General features: G+C 34.1%; 5 protein-coding genes across 7 annotated transcripts; 2 read left to right on the top strand and 3 right to left on the bottom strand.

Annotated features, from left to right (window-relative positions):
- Positions 1-7,024: 7,024 nt before the first annotated feature.
- On the top strand, positions 7,025-8,582 carry PGR7 (proton gradient regulation 7). Of its 2 annotated transcripts, none has more exons than XM_078991221.1 (5): positions 7,025-7,558; positions 7,662-7,742; positions 7,850-7,951; positions 8,028-8,177; positions 8,252-8,582. In XM_078991221.1, exons 1-5 carry the CDS (start codon positions 7,157-7,159, stop codon positions 8,489-8,491), a joined length of 975 nt encoding a protein of 324 aa, XP_078847347.1. In that variant the 5' UTR covers positions 7,025-7,156; the 3' UTR covers positions 8,492-8,582. The 2 variants fall into 2 exon arrangements, with proteins under 2 accessions (XP_078847347.1, XP_078847345.1); XM_078991219.1 differs by having other exon boundaries at positions 7,847-7,951.
- On the bottom strand, positions 8,501-10,655 carry LOC145042746 (exocyst complex component EXO70I-like). The gene has a single exon (XM_078991218.1). The coding sequence runs from the start codon at positions 10,585-10,587 to the stop codon at positions 8,638-8,640; it is 1,950 nt and encodes a 649-aa protein (XP_078847344.1). The 5' UTR covers positions 10,588-10,655; the 3' UTR covers positions 8,501-8,637.
- A 716-nt stretch (positions 10,656-11,371) lies between these two features.
- On the bottom strand, positions 11,372-16,893 carry LOC145040114 (uncharacterized). The gene is made up of 8 exons (XM_078988092.1): positions 16,879-16,893; positions 16,734-16,806; positions 16,414-16,662; positions 16,233-16,304; positions 15,452-16,122; positions 15,093-15,333; positions 11,937-15,009; positions 11,372-11,375 (listed from the first exon to the last, which is right to left on the bottom strand). Exons 1-8 carry the CDS (start codon positions 16,891-16,893, stop codon positions 11,372-11,374), a joined length of 4,398 nt encoding a protein of 1,465 aa, XP_078844218.1.
- Positions 16,894-19,350: 2,457 nt separating this feature from the next.
- LOC145040113 (uncharacterized) lies at positions 19,351-20,056 on the bottom strand. Its single transcript, XM_078988090.1, has 3 exons — positions 19,886-20,056; positions 19,505-19,796; positions 19,351-19,430 (listed from the first exon to the last, which is right to left on the bottom strand). Exons 1-3 carry the CDS (start codon positions 20,027-20,029, stop codon positions 19,351-19,353), a joined length of 516 nt encoding a protein of 171 aa, XP_078844216.1. The 5' UTR covers positions 20,030-20,056.
- Positions 20,057-20,326: 270 nt separating this feature from the next.
- Positions 20,327-21,419, top strand: LOC145038795 (uncharacterized). Of its 2 annotated transcripts, none has more exons than XM_078987039.1 (3): positions 20,327-20,596; positions 20,716-21,002; positions 21,113-21,419. In XM_078987039.1, the coding sequence occupies exons 1-3, from the start codon at positions 20,543-20,545 to the stop codon at positions 21,183-21,185; spliced, it is 414 nt and encodes a 137-aa protein (XP_078843165.1). In that variant the 5' UTR covers positions 20,327-20,542; the 3' UTR covers positions 21,186-21,419. The 2 variants fall into 2 exon arrangements, with proteins under 2 accessions (XP_078843165.1, XP_078843166.1); XM_078987040.1 differs by having other exon boundaries at positions 20,670-21,002; positions 21,113-21,413.
- Positions 21,420-21,621: the final 202 nt, after the last annotated feature.

Below are 21,621 nucleotides of genomic sequence, written 5' to 3'. Positions count from 1 at the left end.
TTTAATGTGACATAAATGTAACCTTTTAATAATTTTGTGCCTTTTTTGTAAATATAGAAAAACCTAAAGGAAGAAATATGAACAATTGGAGGGTAAAATCGACAATTGCTCTAAACATACACTTTGATGTCCAGCCTAACTGGGTTGATGCACTAGGTTTTATACTCATGTAGGACGTAAGGTTGGAAGTTTTATTCCCTTGAACTATATCTTGTGGTGCCATATATGGAGAATTTTTTCCTAAAAAAACCTATGAGGTCTGGACTATAAAGGAGCTCGAACCTTGGGTGCTCGTTGAAATATTATGAATAGGTTTTCACTTAATTCGTGTGTCGTTTCCAAAAAATGCACTCTCTACCAAAGATTCGTTGAGACTCTATTTTTTTCATTGATTTAGTATTTTTTGTTCTACATTTTTTCTTCTTTGAAAAAAAATCTAAAAAAAACAAAGTTTTTAAAATTTAATCCTCTATAAAATGAGCATAATCATTAAAATTGAAAAGAAATTATATATAAAAAAAAGCTAGAAAAAAATCTTCAACAATAATAAAAATTTAAGATATATTTCTACTCACTATATTAGTGACTTTGTAAAAAGAATTTTTCAAAAATAAGTTTTTGAAGTATTCATATTTTACTTTTAAGGAATATTTAATTTTTTATAAGATATAACAGATTTCTTTTTATCTAAATTCAATAAAAACAAATGATAAAGTTCTTCGTAATATTATTTTAATGAGTTTATAAAAAAAATATATTCAAAACTGTTAGTATTAAATATACTTAAATATACGATCGTTTTCTTTAAATGATTCTAACTTTTCATTAAAAAATAATACGTAAAGTTTTTAATCTCTAAATTAAAATTCCTTTTAAAGGTTTATTATATCATATATTATGAAATTTCTGAAAAGAATTTGTGAAAAATAAGGTTGTCTAATTACTAACTTTATTTTAAAATATTACAAGTTTTTTTTTTAAAATCAATATAATATGATCCAATAATTTAAAAATTCATGATTCAGAAAAAAGGTTATGAATTAACATGGTTATGATCCTTAATTTGTTATGATCTAAAAATATTTTGATTCAAATACTTTATGATTCTTAATTATATCTTTTATAATTCAAATATATAATGTTTTAAAAATTATTTTTGAACAAAATTTTTATTTAATTGGATATATTATTGACCTAAAACTGTATTATTCAAAAATAATATTATCAAAAATAATATTATCAAAAATATTATGGTTAAAAATAATTTGTTTCAAATTTTATGATTAAAAAAATAATATGATTAAAAAATAGTATGATGGTTAATATTTTTTGTATTTAAAAATTTAATAATTGTTAAATATTAAAAAAGTAGAACTGTTATTTAGTTAAAAACATAAAAATATCAAACAAAAAAAACAAAAAAATGATAATAAAACATTAATAAATCCTAATATGAAGTAAATACATTAAAAGATAAAAGAAAAAAAGAACCGAAAACTTTTGAACAAATGAAAAATAAAATAAAAAACGTTAAAACACACACTCTCTCTCTCTCTCTCTCTCTCTCTATATATATATATATATATATATATATATATATATATATATATATATATATATATATATATATATATATATATATATATATAGGCCTAATAACCTTTTTCCAGCTCACCGTCATTGTAACAAAAAATATTGGCTAAAGATAAATGTTGGTGATAGCATTTTCTATTTAAAATACATGCCATTTTTGAATTTCAAACTTCCATAGAATGGAACGTGCCATTTCGCTTTGCAGTTGTTTAGCAATCACTAATCCAACCTTCAACTTAGCAAAAGTTGAAATAGAGTCCATTGGAATTAGGACCAGGATTGTGCTAATCAAAGAACTTTTAGAACTGTAACCAAGTTAAGAAGAGTTCCATCTAATCACGGGGAGAATGACTAGAATCCCAAACTAGACTTTGTGAAATCTTGTTTCAAGTTGGTTAGACCTGAAACCTTAAGGATTCTATAACACTTGGTCCTTAAGGTAAACTTCTTTCCTTATTTAAAAGTGTAATTTTGGTGTTTTGGTCATTACGCATGGCATAATGCAGCCTCGTATGTAGCGCATATGAGGGAAATATGATGTGAGGACTTAATGAGCTACACCCTGCATAATCAAGCTACGCAATGTGTAGCAGCCCATAAATAAAACCTTGATTTTGGGGTTTTGAGCCCTATTTAAAGGCTCTAATCTCCTTGAGGTGTTTCCATCATCAACCTCCATCTTCCCAAACTTCCCCTTTGAAACCCTAATTCCATTTTGGTGTATTTGTAAGCTTAAGAGTGTTCTTGTGTGCTTTTTGAAGAAAGAAGAAGGTGGTGGAGTTTCTTAGAAGCTTGAATCAACTTTGGATCTGGAAGTTCCTTTCCCTCATCAATCTCTAGGAGGTATAAAGTCTCCACCTTGATGAGTTGTTATGATAGATTTATTTTAGATTTAGGTTTTCATGCTTTTGTTCCCATAACCATGGTGTTCATGAGTAAAAGCTACTCTTAACCATTGAAGAGTCATTTCCATACATTTTTAGGGTTATTAAGCCATAAAAATGAGAGCTTGGTCACTCTCATTCATCTATGCATGTGTTTTGAGCTATTAAATGACCTTTTGGACTTAATTTGTGAGTTTGTACCCTTGGTACACATGAAAATGGATAAAGTCAAAGACTTTATCCATGAAGGTGTTCATCTAGCTTAGATCTGGAAGTTGTGCATGAGCCTACAAGCCGAAAGGTGTCAGCTTTTAAGGCGAATCTTATCATTCGCATGGCTTTGACATTACACAGAATCTTGTTCATCTCATCTTGAGGCATCTTCTGAACATCTGCCACCAGCTTGTTGTAATCTTTCTGTGTCTTGACGATCATGTTTGTTTCTGAGTGCACAAACGGTCCAAGAACAATAGCTTCCCAGATGAGATAGCCATTCTCTTCAGATCCAACCACGTAATCTTCAAAGTGATGAGCCCATACTTCGTAGTCTTGAGTGTAGAGTATGGGAACTCTAGTTGTAGATCCGATGCTGTTTGAGATGTTAATAGGGTTTGTATGCGTATCATCGTGAGACATGGTGAGCTGCTAGAATCTTACCTGTAAACTTGAGATTAGGGTTTTATCAAAGCTGGGTAGTCGTCGTTAAGAAGACGACGGCTTCGATAAAAGCGGAAACCCTAACTATTTGTGAATACAGAAGAGAAGTGTATCGACGAACACAATCTCCTGCTCTGATACCAATTGTTCGAACAAAGTTCTATCAGGATCGTATGATTCTAAGCAAAATATAAATAAGAATGTAAACAAGAACACAAGTATTGCAATGAATATGTCGAATGATTAATGCAAAATACCCCAGAAGAGCTCGATTAAGAACTTCAATCTGTAGAGGTAAATATTAGGGTTACAAGAATCAACGTGAATGACTATTCAGTATTATATACGCATACATGCATGCATATATTTATAACAAAACCCTAACAACTTATCTAGATAAAGGAAACTATTCTAGATAACTACGGATGGACAAGCCCAATCCGATTACAAATCAAAAAGCCCAAGACGCAACACTAAAATATTCAACTAAAATTTTATTTGAAAATTTACGGTGTTACACTTCTTCACTGCAACAAGTTGTAACATAAGGAAATGTGACCAAAAACCTAGATATAGCAAAGAAATGGAATGAAGATTGAGTCCTGATACTTACAATGGTCCAAACAAGAGAAGAGATGATGACAAAAGAAGATATATGCGTTGTAATTTACAAGTCGGTTATGCAGTGATATTGTGAAAACACATCAGTAAGAAGATGTTATAAAATGTAGTGTTATGTGCGATTTGGTGAGTGAAAGATACAAACATATGAATCAAAGTTTATTCATTCCTTTTGCCTTAACGGGAAAATCGATATTTGTAGGCCCCTCGGTGATTTGGTGTTGACTTATAGTGTTGGACCCAACCATGACTAAATTGATGTGTTTAATTAGAAGTCTTATGACATCATCAAAAATTAGGAAACCGGGACACAAAATTTTGGACAATGAGATTTATTCTAATCCATGTCTCATGTCCATATGACATCTAGAAGAACGGAGGAATATTTGATCACTTATCTTTGGACCAATGTCTGTTTAGTTCAGAGTTCGACAGTTGCTATGGAATCACTCTTTGCTGGTTAATTTAAAAGTTATATCAGCAATTTATTTTAGACTTATCCAAGTGGGAGACTGTTGGATTAGGTGTCTAAGCTAATAACTAAATTAGTATAATCTTGAATTATTAGCAAAGTCCTTTTGGGTTGCCCTCAAACCTAGTAATTAAATAGGATGAATTTGAGAGAGAGAGAGAGAGAGAGAGAGAGAGACTGATTTATTGATTTATAATATGATCAATAAATAGAAATAAATAAATTTATTAATATGTTATGAAAATAATATATTAATTAGAAATAATAATATTTAATTAAGAATTAATCAGAAATTAATTAAATCAATTGGATTAATTAAAAGTGCATTGGTCTAATTGTTATGGTACAATAGTTGAGCAAGAGGTTCCAAAACCTTCCTTGGAAGGGGTGGATGGTTTCTAGGGTATTACAAGGCATCTAGAATATTCATTGCAGATAAATAGGAAGTTGGATAATTACCAATTTGAAATAATATTATTTTTGTTCAAATTAAGGCTATCTAGTGTTTCCTAATTATAGTATAAATAGACTATGAACTATAGTTTTCGGTCATTCCATTCTCATAAGAAAAGGCCAAAATTTTGATATTCCCTCTCCCCCCTCTCTTTATCTCTCTCTCTTTCTTTCTCTCTCTCTCTCTCTCTCTCTCTCTCTCTCTCTCTTCAAATCTCCTAGTTGCTAAGGTTGTGTGTGAACCATCATAGGCACGACATTTATGGTGCTTGCTTCCAAAAGCTTTGAAGAAGGGTTTTAGATTTGTTTACTATAATAAATCAAAAGGTATGTAATCTTCCTTTATGATATTTGATTTCATTAGGGTTATTGTAGATTGATAATTTATAGTATGTTGCCTTTATGTGAAAGACATAGATCCCTCTAGGTTGCATGTGCCCAAATCATTTAATTGTTAAATGTTTTTCCGCTTAGAGCATTGTCATTGTAATCTGCATTTTCCCTCACCCTTGATGATGAAATAACATGAATGTGGATTTTCTGATGTATTTTGGTTTGTTTTTCAGTATGGAAATCATTAGAGGTTTTGGATCAGGTTGGCGGCCTAGAGAGGTCAGGTTTGTCTGATGATGAGATTCGCGATATGATCACCACCCATGTGACCATGGTTGTTAGGGAGGCGATCCCGAATGTATTTGAGTCTATTAAGATTGCCATGAACGAGATGTTTGACGATCATTATGCTATCGTCATAGAGGTTGTTGCTACCGTAGCCACTGTAGTTGTTGTTGTTGCAGGCCTCCAGGGGAGAGGGACGGTGTCGTATCGAGACTTTAGCAATATGATCCCCAAAGTTCGACAGGGTCAAGGATCCGATCATTTCCATGAGGTGGCTATCTTATGTGGAGGATTGTTTCTTCAACTGCTCATGTATAGAGGACCAGAAGGTCAAGTTTGTCTTGAACCTTCTTCTTTTGGGGGCGAAGGACTGGTGGAAGCTGGTGACCAATGCTTATTCTCATGCGGAGAAGGCTGCGCATACATGAGAGAAATTTATGGAAATGTTTCGTACTGAGTATGTTCTACTGGTGGAGAGGGAGAGGTTAACCCATGAGTTTTTGTCGTTGAAGAAGACAATAGAGTCGGTAACGTAGATCACCAAAATGTTTACATAAAGAGCCTTTTTATGCCCTAAGTATGTTGTTTCAGAGCAAGTTTAGATGTCCCGTTACTTGAGCATGTTTAAGATGGAGATCCATGAGCTAGTGTCAACCCAGAGGTATGGTTCCATCTCCAAGTTGCAGTCCCTCACTTGAAGGACGGAGATTGAGATTGAGACCCATATGCGAGAGAAGAGACAGGCCCCTGTTCAGTCACAACCAACAACGAAGCAGTTTAACCCCGCTGATTCATAATCCAGAGGATAGAGGGACTGCACTTGTGGCAAGTGTGGGAAGATGCATGAGGGAGCATGCCGATCGGCTACTGGGTGCCACAAATCTGGCAAAGAGGCGCATTCCGCGAGGGATTGTCGTCAACAGGCTCCGTTATCGAGTACCAGGATTTGTTACCACTGTGATCACGTTGACCATGTAAAGTTCAATTGTCTCTTGCTCGCCGCCAAACCAGTGTAGGCACCAATATCGGCTACTGTGAGGATTACTGACAGACACTAGCGGAGAGCTGAGACCCTAACGGCTAGGGGTCGTGCTTTCCATCTCACAACAAAGGAGGCCAGGGCGGCGTCTGACGTCGTTACTGGTATGTATTCATTTATTTTATGTTCAGTTGTTTCATGTATGCTTATGCTTGTATTTATGATAGATACTTCTTAATGAATTCTTTGCTTGCTCTTGCGTTTTTTAACTCAAGTTCGATTTGGGCCTTTGTATCTTAGGTTCATTAGGTTTATCCTATATTCCTATGTAAATTGAAGAAGTAATCACCATGGCTAGAAGATTTTATGGTGGGTGCCGGATACGATAATTGTCATGTCTGTCAGAGATTATGATAATGATGACGATGCCGATGCCGAGGGGGATGGCATCGTCGGTAACAATGGTGGTGGTCTCATTTACTTCATATAATTACAATAACAAAAATAATGGTTAAAAACATTAAAAAGAAATAAAAAAAGGGTAAAAATGTATTTTTTATGTATAGTAAGGACCAAATATATAACAAAATAAAATGTAAGGTATTGTCCGAGTTAAAAAATATTAAAAACCAAACATATAAATTAGATCAAACAACAGGGACCATTCATGTAATTTACTTTATAATTTTCTTTGTTTGTCGTTTCGATGCTGCCTTTCACCTTTTGGTGACCTAGACCAGGACAACATCAAGGATTTTCGTTCCAAATCGACTTCATTATCAACATCATCATCCAGAATTCTTTCTTATTACAGTCACTCCCACCCCGTCGATCTTCTGAAAACACCCAATTCATTCATTCATTCGATCAAAATTCAAAATGCTTCCACATACCCAATCCATGACTTCACCTCTCCCATCTATCTTCTCCCCAAAACTTCCAATTTCTCATTCCAAACCCATCTTTAACTACAAACCTCGCTTCGATCCTCCCAAGTCCTTACTTCTCCAGCCTTTGAGATGTTCGGTTTCTCTGGCGCCCGAGCAAACCCATTTACAATCAAATGCCACCACCAAGAGTAATAAACCCTCCCCAGCTGAAATTTCAAGAACAATCATGGAGTTATCCTCTGTTGGCACCTTCTCAACTACGGCCCAAGACAATTGGCCTCTTGCTGTTGGTGTTCGCTTCGCCGTTGACCCAGAAGGCACACCAATTGTTTGCTTAAGTGCTTCTCATCACCATTTCGCTAACGACAAAAGGTCCTCCCTTAATGTTCAGGTATTTGCCAAAATCTTTGATTGTTTTTCAACCTACATCCATTTTGCTTCTTGTCGCACGATTTATGTTTTCTATGACTGATTATGTACTTCTGCTTAATAAGTTAGAGCAATCTGGTCTGCGAACAACACAGTGCACCATCCAAGGTAGCCTTCACAGACCTGACGATGAAATTCTCTTGAAGGTACTTCTTGTATTAGGCTCCATTAATATCACACTTCTGTGTGCAATTCTATTTACGAATCTTAATATTCTCATTGACATTTCAAGCTTCTATTTTTTTGACAGAAGATTAAGTCACTATGGGCAAAGAGATTTGGAGAAAAAGCAGACAATGAATTCATCCATATCCTTGATGTGCAACGTGTACTGCAAATGGACAACTTCATGGAGGTGTGTAATTTGGTAACTTGTACATATAAATTACTTAATTTCATGATAATCTGATATTCAAAGACAACAAATGCAGGATGGTGCATGGGTTTCTTCTTCAGATTATGGACTTGCAAATGCTGATCCACTTAAAGATTCTGCTGAGCGTCTAGTTCATGAGATAAACACAAATAACATGGAAGATGTTCTCCGGTTTTGCAATGTCTTTGTGGATTCAGATGTACAGGTGTCAGAATATGTCATAAAATTACCTTGTTCTTTATGATATGCTCTGAATTTGCATATGTTTTGGTTGTTCAGGTGTCAGAAGCAAAGATGGTATGGGTTGATCGATTAGGGTTTGACATACATCTGTATTCTCCCCAAAATGATGTCTTTGAGGTCCGGATTCCTTTCCCTAGAGAAGTCACAGATGAGAAAGGGGCAAAATCGTCTTTTAATGGTATGTCCCAGACAGCATGGGAAGTAGAAAAAAACTACCATACCCTAGAATTTGAGAAAGTAAAACAGTTGAAGAAAATAGCCTCCAAGGTACAATGATTACAAGTTTCCTGATTTTGAGCATACCATTTTGTAAGATGAGTTATATTTTGATTAATCAATAAGGAAAATACAATCTGTTTTATATACATATACACAAATAGCAAATTTGTACATGATTATGTTAGGAAAGAAGCCATGGAAGATCAAGCTGCAGCATTTGTTGGTGAGAAATGACCTGTAACAACATTCTTGATCTTCCCCATCAAGCTTGTACACTTGGCACTAGAACCATACTTATCTAACTTTGACCTAAACATGGAAGTCAACATATTCTCTATTTTCTCATCACTATATTTTAAATACTTATTACTATTAGGACTATGAGTAGCAGTAGCCCCACTTTCCACTAAGGTCTTGTAAACAGGGACTACAACTTCCATGATCATCTGGCAAGTTTTCCATCTCAAATCTCTATCACACAACACCCATTCAGATTGTTTTCTAAATACTTGATCAAATGTATCATTGAATCCTTTCATTTTGTTTCTGTCATTGTTGCTTAATAAAGCTGGAATTCTCCCCCAACTTTCTTTCAAGTAAAGTGACATGTAGTATTCTACATGAGCTTCATGTTGTTTTATCCAAGATTCCCCCATTAGATCCCCGAGCTTTGTAGCCTTTAGATGTTTTCTCAAGTAGCAATTGGTGTTCATCAAGAAAATATAAGATAAAGAAGCATCTTCATATCTTTTTGCCCATGTCTCCAAGTTAAGTTCTAGTGATTTCACTATGTTTTGAATTTCAAGTGAAACAATTCCCTTTGTGAACTTACTTTCATTATGCCAACTGGAGTGGATCTTTAGAACTTGTTCAAGTTCATGTTTGTATTCATCATCTAACAACTCGTTAGCATATTCTGTTACAAAGATAACCAATTTTGGAATTGTCCCATCTGGTGGAGGGTCGTTTAGTCTTTGTAGCTCAACTTGTGCTTTAAGGTCTTGAAAAATTTCACATGCACCATTGACCACATTCTTGAGTAATCCCCTTGTTTGACTTTGAATTTCTGAACATAGCTTTCCACCAAAAATTCTGTTGAAATCTTGTCTGAGATTGTTGAGAGTGGTAAAGATGTCTAGGAGCTTGAAAAGTTTGATTGCTTCTTTCTTACACTTTGTAACTGTGTTCGCGAATTTGATAAAACTCTGTATTCCCGATTGGAGGGCGATTTTGGAAAAGCAATATTTCCACACGTTGACTTCAATGCTCTTACTAAACACGTGTTCACAGAGTGTGTACTCAAGTTCAAGAAGATGCTTAACTACAAACTCCAAATGTCTCCCCCATTCGTCTATATAACCTTCTACTTCTTGGACGCTATGAAATTCTGTTAATGTAATCTCCAAATAATCCAAATCAAGACCTTCTAAACTTCTATGGACAATTGTGCCCCTGATCTTGATATAAACATGAATGCATTGGTCCACAAGATTGTTGCATGAAAAGCATGCAACGATATCTTGTAGGTTTTTGACAATGGGGAAAGGTAAAGCTTCTGGTAAAGGATCAAACACATCACTTTCATCATCACCAGATGAGAAAAGAGACGAAGGAACTTGAAGAGGGAAACTGTTTTCGATTAAAAGATTTGTGAATTCATGTTTTAAATTCTCAAAAGCAACGTTTAGAATTCCGTGTTTGAGAAGAGAACGTTCTTCAAACCTTTGCAACTCTTTAAGTATATGGAGAGTTTTAGAGACATTGGAGTGGTAGAGGGTGTCAACAATGGTGGTGTCGATGTCTTCCACCCATAGGATGGCTAAGTTGCAGGTGTTGGTGAGAAGAGTGAGGGCTTGGCTGAATCTTTTGAGGAGAGAGAGGTGGTGGTGGAGGTCGGGGGATGGGTGGTGGTCTGAGAGTAAACCCCCGAGCTCCTCCACCACCTGGTAGACTTGGAAGACGGCGGAAACGGGTGGAAGTGCACGGTGGAGGTGGTGGTGGAGGGAGGAGAGAGAGGGGATGTTTGTGATGTGGGATTTGGAAGAATTGATACGGGAGAGATTGGTGGTGGTTTGGTGGATTTGGAGGTCTAGTTGGGTGGATTGGTGTATGGTGGTTTTGAGAAGATCTCTAGTGCGAATGAGATGTTCCATTTTAGGGAGAATTGTGATGATGAAGACACATTGAGATGGTGTTGTTTTGGGATAAATCTTAAAAGGGTTTTGTTTGGTTTCTTGGGGGTTTAATTTCTTTACCAAACATACCAAATGAAGAGTAGTGGAAGATATATTCAAACCAAACTTTACTGCTAAATTGTTATGTCTTTACTCATACTCATGGTTTGATTCATCTCACCAACTCCAACTCTTTTTTTTTTTTTTTTCTATGAAAACAAAAACAAACCATTCCTTCATCCTTCTCCATAACATTCATCGTCCAAATCAACCCACTAAGTTTTTTTTTTTTTTTTTTTTTTCTCAATAATCAAAATATAACTCGGATGGTGTCAATGTGACATATTTGTAAAAAAGTGAGTTGGAAACCACAACAATGGAGTTTTAATTTCAATGGAGATCGAGATTTCTTATGGACATTGGACCCTTATGTTAGCCACCTAGTTACATGATGTATATTTGATCATAATACGGGACAATAATGGGGATCGATCAAACTAAGAACGATAATAATCATTATTAGCATTGTATATATAATGCCAAATCTAAATGCTTATAATAGTTTAAAAAATATATTGTTTTATCAAAACGGATGCAAGTCAAAAGAGTACAAAAAATACAAAGAAATTTGTATCGCGTATTCATGTTAGATACTACTATAAATTATGTGCTAAATGATTTTTAACTTTTAATTTTTTTTTTTTTTTTTTTTTTTTGTCACGGAAGAAATAGGAATAATTACAAAATAGAAAGTAACGACGGATCAACTATTTTTTTCATAATTACTACAAAAATTTTATTTATTTCTCACAAAAGCTTTTAACGTGTGTGTGTGTATATATATATATATATATATATATATATATATATATATATATATATATATATATATATATATATATATATATACTAGCCGTCTACCCGCGCAAAGCGGCGGGGCACGTGAGTTCTTTCGGTGATATGTTTCCATTACAAAATTGTTATGTTAAAAAAAAGTACATGTTGAAGACAATATAATCAAACTATGGTGTTATTTGTTACATCATGCATCAAATAACCAATAAAAAGCAACCAGTCAAGACGACACAAAATGTTAATCGTGCAATACTTCTTTATACACCACATTTGCTGTATAAACCCCATCACCTTTTGAATTTTCGTTAGGCTGTACTAATACTTTTGTATTGCAACGTGAAACCCCTCTGGACAATGCAACATAAAGCTGTCCATGCGAGAATACTGGTTCTGGAAGATAGATACCTACATATGGAATTGTTTGTCCCTGAGCTTTATTGATTGTCATTGCAAAGCACAATCGAATAGGAAACTGTTTCCTCTTTAGCTTGAATGGGAACATATCATCATCAGATGGACATAAAGGAATCTTAGGCAAAAATATCCTTGTTCCTGCATGTTGACCAACAGCTATTTCTGCATCAATAACATTTTGCTGAAAGCTTCTACATATCAATCGGGTGCCATTACACAACCCATTTGCTGGGTCAATATTCCGTAACAGTATTATCGGACATCCAACTTTTAATCGAAGGTAATGCGGAGGTAAACCACTAACACTGATCGAGTTTAAGAATTCCAACGGATAGAAGCCATTTTTATCATCTATGGCTTCATCGACACTATAGTAAATTCTCTCTTCTCCTTGAAATCGATCGATCATGTAATCGTTAATCGCATCGACACTATCATTTTTTGTAGATAATATTGCCCGCGATATGATATAATCTGATTCAGACCTATTAAATTCCAATGAGGGAAACACTGCATCAATCAAAGAATCTAATGATTTTTCTTTATCAGTGTATGGAATGACCATATCATCAGGGATGCGAATAAAACTTCCGTCCACTGTTTCTTCAACTCCATCACCAACCCGTAATAGAAAGTTTGAGAACCATGGATCAGTAAGTGCTCTCATATTTATTGTTAACCGCAACTTTATAATCGAAGACCAAAGAGGCGACATTCGTAGGCTAGAGTCTACAATTTGTGCTCGTGTCCCACGTCTTACGACTGGCAATACTTGTCTAAAATCGCCTCCCAGAACCATTATCTTTCCACCAAAAGGGAGTGCCACCCCAGTGATATCTTGCATTGTCCGATCAAACGCCTCCACCACCTGTCGCTTTGCCATCGATGCCTCATCCCATATGATTATTTTTGCAAGCCGAAGTAGTTGAGCGGTACCGCTTTGTTTTTGGATTCTACAGAATGAGTTATTATCTGGAGTTAGAGGAAGTTTGAAACGCGAGTGAGCTGTTCTCCCCCCAGGCATGTTATTAGCCGCAACACCCGATGAAGCTGTGGCGAGTGTAATATGACCAAGTTTGCGTATATTAGCAAGTAAAGCTTTGTACAGATATGTTTTTCCTGTTCCGCCAGGACCATCTATGAAGAACACTCCTGTACAATCAGTACACACATGCCTCATGATCTCATCATATGCATATTTTTGTTCAGGATTGAGAAACTCTTTGGCACGCAAATGGTCATCTTCCACAATTATAGAGCATTCTTCTTGTACCTCTCGAAAAACTCCAGACTGAAAATTCAAATCGGTGTTTACAGTCGGGAGATCAAAGTTATCAAGCTTGTTACCCATAGATTGTAGGAATACGCTTATGTCTGTAAGGACCATATTTTGTACTCGATTGACATTATCGTATTGTCTACTATAATCTTCGGAGAGAGAATTGTAGTGGGAATTCCATATCTTGCGAACATCTCCAGGATCACAAAAAACTAATATCGTTGCAAACAACCTTCTGAGAGCATTTGGAAACTGAAACAAGGAGGCCTCTACAAGACACTGCGATAAACTATCATCTGTCTCTATTAACCCTCTTTCAAGAGCCGCTTTTCGAAATGTGGGATGTCTTACGTTATTGACTGTGTACAGATCTTCAAAACATGTAGGACCCCTAACATGACATAATAACACACGTAGATAGTATCGCTCACCTTCAGCAGGATTTGCAGAAACCAAACGACCAACTGCTCGTGATACTTTTCGAGGATTCCATAGACGCGATTCTTTATTCCATGTGAAGTGTTTGGGAAAATCTTTGTATAAATATTCTCTTGCATTAACGTTATCTTTATTCATCTTGAAAAATGCAGTCAACATTGATCTCTTATCTTTCTCCCTCTCAACAACTGATTTCATTGCATCATCATCAGTGAACCTAACCAACTGTTGGTTTGGAAGATGCAATTGCAAAGTGATCACATTAGGGTGGATTTGATTAAGAGAAAAGCTAAAAATTCGCCATACTGCTTCTGGAGCGGAGACGTATCGTGCATCCTGAAAACGTTTTATCTCATTGATAACAACAGGTTGTGCATCTGGATCAATATGGATAACTTGCTTGTCATGACCCTTGTAAATATACTTAAAGATGTATTTCACTGATGTTATACTCGAGCAAACCTCAACATTTAGATGGCAGTTGAACATCATCAACAACTTTGGGTTATATGGGACAACCCATCTATTATCCATCATAATACCTTGTTTATTCACAACAATTCCATTATCTCTCCTTCGATAAACCGGATATGTGTCCTTTCCTTGTGTTGTGGCTTCGTTGAATTGTCGAGGGTATCTAAAACGATAGGTTGGTGGATCACCTTGCATACAAGAACATTTTTTGTTTAATGTACCACAAGGACCATGTATCATGTGTGATTTGACCAGATCGTGTAGTATAGGATACTTTGTCGGGTTTGGAATTTCGGCACACACATACTTGTCATAATGGTCTGTATTGGTGAGCTTCCATTCAGGTTTCATTATTAAGAGAAAATGAGCATGTGGTAAACCACGTTTCTGGAACTCTATTACATAAACATATGCACTCACCACACCAAGGACGTGCCTCTTCAAGAGTTGTTCCTTAAGGTCATGTAACTTAGCACGAAAAACTCTTGCAACCAGATCTGGTCTATCTTGTGCTGTTTGAAAATGAAGTAACTCATTTTGGATTTCAGGCCAATTCGGATTGCACGTTATTGTAAGGAATATATCAGGTTTCCCTCCATCTTGAACTAAAGCCATAGCATCGAGAAATCGTCGTCGCATGTCACGAGGACCTCCGATGAAACTTGCTGGCAAAACAACACGTTGCCCAATTATACTTGCTTGTACCTCACCGGCATTGACACAATCCACAACACCTTGGTATAACTCCGCTCTTATTGTAGATTGGTTTTTTCTACAAAATTCCAAACGCGAAGTCTCAATCTTGATGTAGATATCTACCACAAATTGTTGTAATAATCTCCCTCCTAACATAATTACGTTCAAGTTTGATCGAATCTGCAACTTGTAACAGTAGTACTCCCGCATAGTTACAGTTTTCCTACCCGTTCTTATATCAGTCTCTACATAATGATTAAATTGAATAAATTATATCAATTTTTACATTTGTAAAATTTAACAATATTAAAATTGTGGCTATGCGTACCTTCTAGATCTTCATCGAAGATTTGGTCGTCATTAACCATCTCATTGAATGAAACCCCTTGCCTTAGTATGTTAGAATGCCATCCAGGCTCACCATTTGGAAAGAATAAAGGATAACACAATGGGTCATAACATCCCCAATAAGATTGAATTGTTTTTGGTTTGTCGGACCTTCCATATACTATAATACTTCTTTTATATGCGGTTATGTTGTCATTGCCTTCAATCCAAATACCAGCAACCTGTGAAATTATACAATAGAAAAAATATGATTAAAACTGGTACGTAATTTGCATAGTTATATTTAATACATGAAACATCTTTTTTCTCAAAAACATATGTACATAATTAATTTCAAACCTCGGATGTGGTTGGCCGGTTGTACACCCTTTGGTCTAGTTCTACTGATGCATTTAAAGTGACTCTGTAATTGTCGAGCGGTCCTAGATCAGCAAGGCTACGAAATATTGCAACGTATGGGTTTGTAGCAAGAACGCGAGTCAAAATTTCAACAATTGGTTTAGCAAGATTCTTCCATTCGAGTCTATTTGACATCTCAGCTTCAACATCGTAAAAATACAATTGTAAGAACTTAGGTTCATCCTTTTTCCTTGGAACTAACTGATCGATTCTATGGTATATCCCTCCATTCACACAAAAAGTGTATACCCCAGATGTCATATTGGCCATCGATTCATCCACTTCTACGCCCATTGATGCAAATGAATAGTTGGTGTTGTATGCACGTATATTCTTTCTAAACAATTTGCCTAATTTTGTTTCTGAGGTGAAAAGATTGTGTAATTCGTCAGGAATAGATGAGTCTGCCAACTTTGTCTTTCCACTCATGCAACAAAAGCCAGCAGATTCAAATTGTAGTCGTTTTGCCCCACAATAACTACATATATCATTGAACTTCACCACACGATGTTTTTTACGGATACCGGCGAAAACAAAACTATATGGATCATCCGAGATGCTACCATTTTGTACTGATGGAGTGACATTGCCATGGATACAACCTTGTGGATCTGTAGACATTTTATTCATTAGTTAAATGTAATATAAATAAAATTAAAATAATTACACATAATTATTAGCCAATATATATGATATTTTTCGGTAAAAATCAAATACTGACCTATTGATGTTGAAATTTGAGTTATCAATTCATCGCGTGGAGGTAGTATTACGTCAGGCTGACTTTGAATACCTACGTATAAACAAAAATTTCTCATTAAGAATGTAAATTATGAAAGATTATGGTTAAATGTAATGTTGTACTACTTAGATTGTAATATGATAACTTCAGACATAGTTACCTGGTTTTGTTATGGTTGGTTCCGTCTGACGTTGATAAGGGTTTCTATTATAAATCAACTTTTTTTGACCAAAATCCATTACACATGTAGGAGATGCATTGGTAATATCCACCAGATTCCTATTTACTGTTGGCACATTTGACAAAAATGTTGCGTTTTGACTATTTCCTTCCCCATTAGCTATTCGTCTCATTTTGTTTTTCTCCTTTCGTCGTTCGTAACATGCCTTATTATATGCTTTTCGTTTTTCTGCAACATTTTTTTAAATGAAAAATGTATAACGATGATATACTAATAATGATTGTAAATATGTGATATACCTTTTGTATTTTCTGCATCAATTTGGATAACATTATTATGTTTATTTTCTTTACCGTCAAACCTCATTGCAAACTGTAAAACACACAAAAAAATGTATACTTTATTTTATACATAACAAATCAAAAAGTATGATTATTCAAATACGAAATTTATTACCATTTGTTTTTGTTATAATAGTTTAGATCAAAACCAGATTTTATTTATGTGTTTCTGGTAATGTGAATGGTCTATAAGGAGATGATGCTTGAGTTGCCGACATATATTGGTTTGATGATACTTCTTTTCTTAGGTGAAGCTAATTACTTTGAAACACGTTGCATCTAACTAAAAAAATACTATAAATAGTAGACTTTTTCATCATATAGTACTTGAATAAGAGATAATTTAAAGTTAAATACACATACCTGTTTGATTTTGATGAATCCGATAGAGCAGATGGTTTTTGTGAAGCCGATAGAATATATGTAGTTTATGCATGTACAAAGGAACACAAAGTGAGTGTGAATGGTGTATAATCGAGAAAGTAAAAATCGTAAATAGTAAACATACGCAGTAGCAGACTGTAGAACCGATGAAGCCTTCTTATATGTTAAATTATAATTATAGAATATGTTTGCAATTGGCGCCTATGGTTCATCTACTACGCAAATATCTCTCTCTCTCTCTCTCTCTCTATATATATATATATATATATATATATATATATATATATATATATATATATATATATATATATATATATATATATATATATATATAGGTTAAAAGTTTGTTATGAAAGGATTACATATAGTTCATACTTATGTGTATATTTATAATAAAATTTGAAAATTCGTAATCCATTTTGATTTACTTTTATCTTATTAGTTGAAAAGTATTCAAAATTATACCGGGAAACAAAATAAGATTTTTTGTTTTGAATTGGTTTTACATGTAATTCAATTTTAATTATTATTTTTGTAGATTCTTAAAAAAAAATAAACAGGAATTGCATGAAAAAACGTATAAAATTCTCTTACTTTTTCCTTGTTTTTTAATACAGGTCTAATAATTTAATCAGAGTTGGAAGTGGATACAGTTTGATGGACGAAAACCAGTTATCACTGAAAAACGATGAAGTAGCATATAGCTTTAATTATGGGTATGAATTTTTTATTTTTATTTTAGTAACCTATTTGGTTTTTTAGCATTTATTTATTTTTTTAAAATTTTAGTATGAATATAGGTTAATCCAGTTGGAAGTGGATGCAGTTTCATGGGGATAAACACTTATTACTAAAAAACGATGAGGTAGTTGATCGAGAAAGGATAGAGGTGAATATCGATGGATGTGGATTCGCATATGAAATCAATTGTGTTCGCATCTATGAAATCAGTTCGCATATGACATCAATTGAGTTCGCATTTGGTTTTGTGGGTCAAAACAGTTCGCATAAGAAGTTCACGATTTGTTGTTTGAGGTTAATTGATTTTGATTTCGCAAGCTTGGAGTCGGAGATCTGGATTGTGTTCGCATCTATAGAATGCGAGGAGAATTTAATGGTGATATTCAGTTCGCATTTGGTGACACAAGTACGTGGTTGATGATTTTTGGTTGGTTCGCATTTGAAATCAGTTGGTTTCGCATTTGGGTTCGTATCTGGGTTTCTCAAACAACTGAAATGCGAATATGAGACAACTGATTAATTTCTCAGTTAATGCGAATGAACTCAAAGACGGATGGATGCAAGATGCGAAGAATTTGAATGAAAATGCGAAGTTTTTAATGTATAAATGCAAATTGGGGAAGAAAGCTAAGAGTTTCGCATTTGGCCCCTGATCTTTTCAAGAAATAATATAAGTGGTCCAACTTCGCAAAATGGGGTCATAAAAAGACAAAAGTGCAGAATTTTCATTTCGCATCCCTGTAGTCTTCGCAAAATGGAAAATTTTACCCAGTTCCACCTTATAAACCCTGCTATAAATCCCACTGCCATGAAGTATTTCCCTTATATATATATATATATATAGTAAGTCAAAAAGAAAATAAAAACACTACATTCACGAATGAAAAGTTAACAAATTAACAAAACCAATAATAAAACTTAAAACTGATAAAAGATATAATGTGGTAAAACCATATGTGTTAAAAGTTCCACAACTGAATTGAAAACACGGGAATTAAAAAAGTTTTCAAGAAAATCTTTTTCTAATACTCTCATCAATATCTAGCTCTAATCCTATCAGCTTCATACATTTGTGGTTCAACATCAAAGTCGGTTAAAACAGTAGAAACCAATAAATTACCTGCAAAAACATGAAACATGTGGCATAAAATTTAATAATATGTATTTACAATTTGGAATATGTTGATATTAATATAAATTATATACTGATCATATTTTTTAACTGACCCAAATTGTTGTGGACCAGCTTCATGCAAGAAACATAGAGTATGGATTTGTTGTATGTTGCAACAATAACCTTAATCATAAGGTTTGCTGGTACGTTATACAACAATAACTTTGTTACGTTCCCCCTATTAAAAGGTAATGCTGTTTAAACTCTTATAATGAATGATAATAAATTTAATAAAAAAACTATGTTGTTTTAAGTGTTTTTTGAATACATATATACTTACGTCTCATCTTGGAGAATTAACTCAAATGATCGTAGCTGTCTGATTCGATTTCCCCATACTATTCTTCCAACCACATCTAAAAAACATATTTTCTTGTTAAATTTATAGTAGATGATATAAAAATGATTAAAAAAAAAGATATAAATATACCAACAAGCCTTCTTTTATTTGTATGATCTTGTGCAACAGTTGTGACAGTAGACACAATTGGATAAAGTGGATATCCACTGGCAAAATCGCTTGCTAACCGAGTAAAAGTTGTGGCATGGTTTATCATTATCGCCTTATCACTGGTGCAGATTTTGTACTGTTGGTACATTGGATTGTCCAAATGGTATTCATCAACTTGGAAATGTTGCACAGAGAATACATTTCCTTTCAGATTCATGTTTCGATATCCGGGCACTAAATGGCGAGGTATGATTGCTAATATTTTTTCTCTCTGGTGTAAATAACAAAATGGTAATGGTATTATTTACAAAATTAAACTTTTAATAGAAGTTGAATATTTTAATTGGAAAAAAACCTTACCTGGCGATCTATCATCCACAAGAGCATCCTGTTGTTTTCCATGTCCTCCCAAACATACAATACTCTAACACTTGTAATGTTCCACCATTCATATATTTGCCCCAAAGCAGAAAATTCATTAACAGTAGTATGATAAATATCCATTTCAACTGAAAAACACTTCAGTTAATAATTGCTATACTTGATGGTTTTTCTAATACATATTGCTTGTACTATGAAATAAATTAAAAGTTCAATACCTGTTTGATTCTGATATAGCATATAGAACAGATGGTTTTATGAAATCAATGGAACAAATGGTTTGATGGTAAAGTATGGAAGCAAGATTCGTAATCTTAAATATGTATATATGTACAGATTACAAAACATGTTTGTTATTAATGGATGAGATAGATTTAATGTATATCATCAGTTTTTTTTTTTAAATGACAATTTAAAAAATCCTAATCAGTTTGGATAGAATTTGAAGTGCTTATCTGATAAGCACTATGATAATTTCGAAGTTAGTGTTATCTTTTTCTAATTAATAATGATATAAACTGTAAAGATAATTTCGAAATTAATATGTTGACTAACATTGATCCTTAAAATTTGGGATATGAATGGTTTTGAGCGGGAAAATATTGACACCTGGGTAACCCTCTACAATAAATACCTATGTTTGCTTCTCTGAAATTCGATAATGACTTGATTCTTCCACCTGGGAAGAAGGTATGTTCACATATTTTTTGTTTTCTCTTTTGATTTAATTGTTACGTTGTAACTAATACTACTTTTGACATAGAAAAACGGCCATAATGTCGAACTCAAGTAGCATTGTAAATAAGCAGGAATGTGATCAAATCATCCTTCAACTTTGTATGCATGAGAAACATGAGAAAGAAAAGAAAAGGGAATGGGCATTGCTAAATTGGAATTGGGATGAGGTTATTGATATTCTAAGTTCTGAAGATGAAAAGCTGGATGATGAAGCTGTGGAAAAGTCTGACACATTAGATTCAACAAAACCAAAAACTTTGTCACCACCACTGAAGAGACCCCGTGTCAAAGTTCAAAGCCGAAACAGATGTTATAGGCTTCGTGATGAAGAAGATGGTGAATTTCCTGTTGATGTCGGGTAAGATCATTTGTACTTTGTTTTACAAACGATCATGAAAAATTGTTTTTTTTTATATATTTCAAGGATCAAGAAACTTATGAATGCCTTAAATTTTATTTTTTTGTCAGGAGTGGTTTGATTACTGTTGCAGCTGAAAACCAGCCATCTCAGGATGATGAAGATGCAGTTGTTAACACCTAAGTTTTTTTAGTAGATTTATTTGATGTTGGAATTTTTATGGTTGTCTTTTTTTTGGATTGTTTCAAATAAGTAACATGTTTTTATGGTGTTGTTTTTCCTTTGCTATTACATTATTATTTTCTGGGGTATAAATGCATGCCTTGTTTTTATGTCTTTTAAAAGGCAACCAATGTCACACAATCCATAGGTATTTATTGTAGAGGGTTACCCAGGTGTCAATATTTTCCCGCTCAAAACCATTCATATCCCAAATTTTAAGGATCAATGTTAGTCAACATATTAATTTCGAAATTATCTTTACAATTTATATCATTATTAATTAGAAAAAGATAACACTAACTTCGAAATTATCATAGTGCTTATCAGATAAGCACTTCAAATTCTATCCAAACTGATTAGGATTTTTTAAATTGTCATTTAAAAAAAAAACTGATGA

Source organism: Lactuca saligna, chromosome 4, assembly GCF_052625555.1.
Source record: "Lactuca saligna cultivar CGN05327 chromosome 4, ASM5262555v1, whole genome shotgun sequence".
Classification (NCBI taxonomy): Eukaryota; Viridiplantae; Streptophyta; class Magnoliopsida; order Asterales; family Asteraceae; genus Lactuca; species Lactuca saligna.
This window is presented reverse-complemented; position numbering and strand designations above follow the sequence as displayed.